This window comes from Capsicum annuum, unplaced genomic scaffold (genome assembly GCF_002878395.1).
Source record: "Capsicum annuum cultivar UCD-10X-F1 unplaced genomic scaffold, UCD10Xv1.1 ctg3164, whole genome shotgun sequence".
In the NCBI taxonomy this organism is placed as follows: Eukaryota; Viridiplantae; Streptophyta; class Magnoliopsida; order Solanales; family Solanaceae; genus Capsicum; species Capsicum annuum.
Window position 1 is genome coordinate 1 of NW_025838291.1, and position 2,792 is coordinate 2,792.

Here is a 2,792-nt window from a genome sequence, read left to right on the forward strand (position 1 = left end):
GTTTGACAAGCATTTTTAGTAGGAACTGATGGGCCGTCTTTGCTATTTTTCTTCTTATAAAAAGGTTGCGGCCTACCAGGTATAAATTAGAGGTTCTTTCGCACGTTGGCCTTCTATGACCTATGTTGCTTATTGACGAATGTGTGTCGAATACACCAAAAGTAGTGCACTTTGGAGGATCCAACACGGGTGCGGCAATGTTTTTGGAGAATGCGAGCAACATATCTTCTAACATACTTAAAATTTGAATTGGGCCACAAATTTGACAGGCATTATGTAAGCATGATAGAATACAATGATGAATTAGTGTTAGAAGTCAAATGAATCAACCCTCAATTTTCAAGTGCACTTCTCCGATAAATCAAAAATTTCATGTCGACCAGCTTTTTTACCCAATATCTTGATTCCACCAACGTTGCAACACTAAATCCAAATTCCGCATCAAAAAACACTATAGCAATCGAGAATTTGAAATGCAAGTGGCACAAGAATTTCGGCCTACCTCATGTAACTCTAAATCTATGTCATCTTCCATTTCTAGAAAGTCACTAAGTATGTCACCAATCTCTTTAAAATGTTCTCCAATGGAAAATGAGTTGGAAAAACAACCCATTTAATCAATACATGATCAAAATGCCAATTTCTACATTGAAAAACATGGATCGGCGAGAACCATTCATGATGTTGATCAAGATTTTTGAAAGCCCCGCAACCATCTTTTCACTTCACTTCTTCAAGGAAATTCAAACATGAAAGAAATACTATTTGATTCTTTAACTCAAGTCGGAATTTTTTAATTTCTATTTGCGTATTTTTTAAAATTTCCAGCAACTAGGAGCAACATCTGAAATCGCCAAACAACCAACAAAACAAAGATACAAGTACTTTATTCTTAATCTGAGGGTGTTTTTGCCAACTAAGATTATATTACTATGTTTTCCTTCTTTTTAAGATTTTAATATGTTCTTTTCACCACCTTGTTATCTTAGCAACTTGGGCATAAATCCACTTCATTAGACTGTAGACATGAACTTTTCTCCACCAATTTGATGATTTTACTAGCATAATCCAGCCACCCACAAACTTTCACCCATCTCCGGAATAATAACAATAGATTTGGTGCTTCCTTTCACAAATACCACTGTGATATCTTTCAAAATAGTTGAAGAGTTGAAAGACGACATAAGAATAAAGTTGACTAATATTCTTCCACTTTCTATAAATACTTCCATCTTCCTTCTAAGCCAGTTTCTATATAGTTGCAAAACAACCTCATGCAGTTGTGAAGACGTGAACTTTTAAAAACCTAGAAATCCTCGAAAGTGAATGGCGCACGGACCGAAATTAGGTGGATAATAAGCCCGCTCTTCTAACACCCAAGATATTATGACTTGTCAAATGCTATCATTTATGTTGACAAATTTTATTCTTGATTCAATAATCTCATACGACTTTTCCCCAATTCTGCGACTTAGAAGGATTTATCCCAGAATCAGAGAAGGTATTTCTTCCCATAATATCTAAATAGTCCACAACAATTATGTTTCTCTTTGTCGTAAAACTAGGCTTAAGCTACAGTCTTAACTTGTCCTTCTCTCTCCTCCCACTACTGTTCTCACTTTATAATAGCTGGCCAAGCAACTCTTGCTACTTTTTTCTAAAGTAATAATCAAGCAGTTTTCGATTACTTATTTTGTCTGTTTAAAATCTTTGTCAACAAAATTTAGATAGTCTCCACCTTTGGAATCTTCGATATCCCAATAAAGGGGACTTGAACACACGGAATAAGGTCTCCACAACCCTTAACTCGGTCAAGTGCTATTTAAAACTACACCTAATCAATGAAGCAATTGAGTAGATGTTCAAGCAAGAGTCAACAATTTGTACTCTTGATGAACAATATAATCAATCAGCTAGTTTGCACAACCACCACAAGATTTGTGAAGGACGAAGTATTTTAATAATCATAATATATACAACACTAACCAAGAAAATGTGCAAGACCCTGAGCATCATAAGGATCAGAGAAACTGCCGGTTCTTACACACATTGCAGCTGCTGCCTGCAAAATGCCAACCAAGGATGAAAAACCAAGAAATTGAATAGCTACCTTCAATTTGATGATGATTATATATACATCACAGACCTTTTTCAGTGAAGGACCTTTGTCTCGAACATCACCTGCTTCTTCATCAGCGTCATCACTTTCTTCTTCTTCTTCTTCTCCTCCTCCTCCTCCTCCTCCTTCAAAATCGCTATCTTCACTTTCCTCATTATCATCGTCTTCGTTTTTTTCGCAGTTTCCAGAATGTTCTGGAAGTCCATCGGGGTAGATATCAGGATCGTGAACCAGAAGAGCACAGAGGCCATTAGGGAGTTGCATGCATCTGTACAAACGCTTATCGTTTGGAGACTTTTCTACTATGTCATCCGCTGTAAAAGTACGGCCGCTAACCGCCATTGTTCTCTATTACGTTGGCGCGTATGCTTTCTACCACAAAGAATCAAGTCTTTCTTTGACAAACGTCTCTTCTAGGTTTAACCAATCTTTTCATTGACTGCATTTTAATAGTCTTCCCTTTTCACGTCATATTTAGAATTATAAAATTAAAGGGTATTTTAATACATTTCATACAATTTTAATTTAAGGTTACAAGATTCAATCTTTATTTTCTTAAATTTTATATTAAGTTAAAGTTTGTTATTCTCTTTTAAACGAAGGGAGTAATAAAATTATTCAGCATCCTATTGCCTCATTTGCACATCACCCGAACCTTCTTCAAATTTAAATC

General features: G+C 35.8%; 1 protein-coding gene across 1 annotated transcript; it reads right to left on the minus strand.

Moving 5' to 3' along the window:
• Nucleotides 1-14: 14 nt before the first annotated feature.
• LOC124891168 (nardilysin-like) lies at nucleotides 15-2,553 on the minus strand. The gene is made up of 2 exons (XM_047402972.1): nucleotides 2,147-2,553; nucleotides 15-2,062 (listed from the first exon to the last, which is right to left on the minus strand). The coding sequence occupies exons 1-2, from the start codon at nucleotides 2,459-2,461 to the stop codon at nucleotides 1,982-1,984; spliced, it is 396 nt and encodes a 131-aa protein (XP_047258928.1). The 5' UTR covers nucleotides 2,462-2,553; the 3' UTR covers nucleotides 15-1,981.
• Nucleotides 2,554-2,792: the final 239 nt, after the last annotated feature.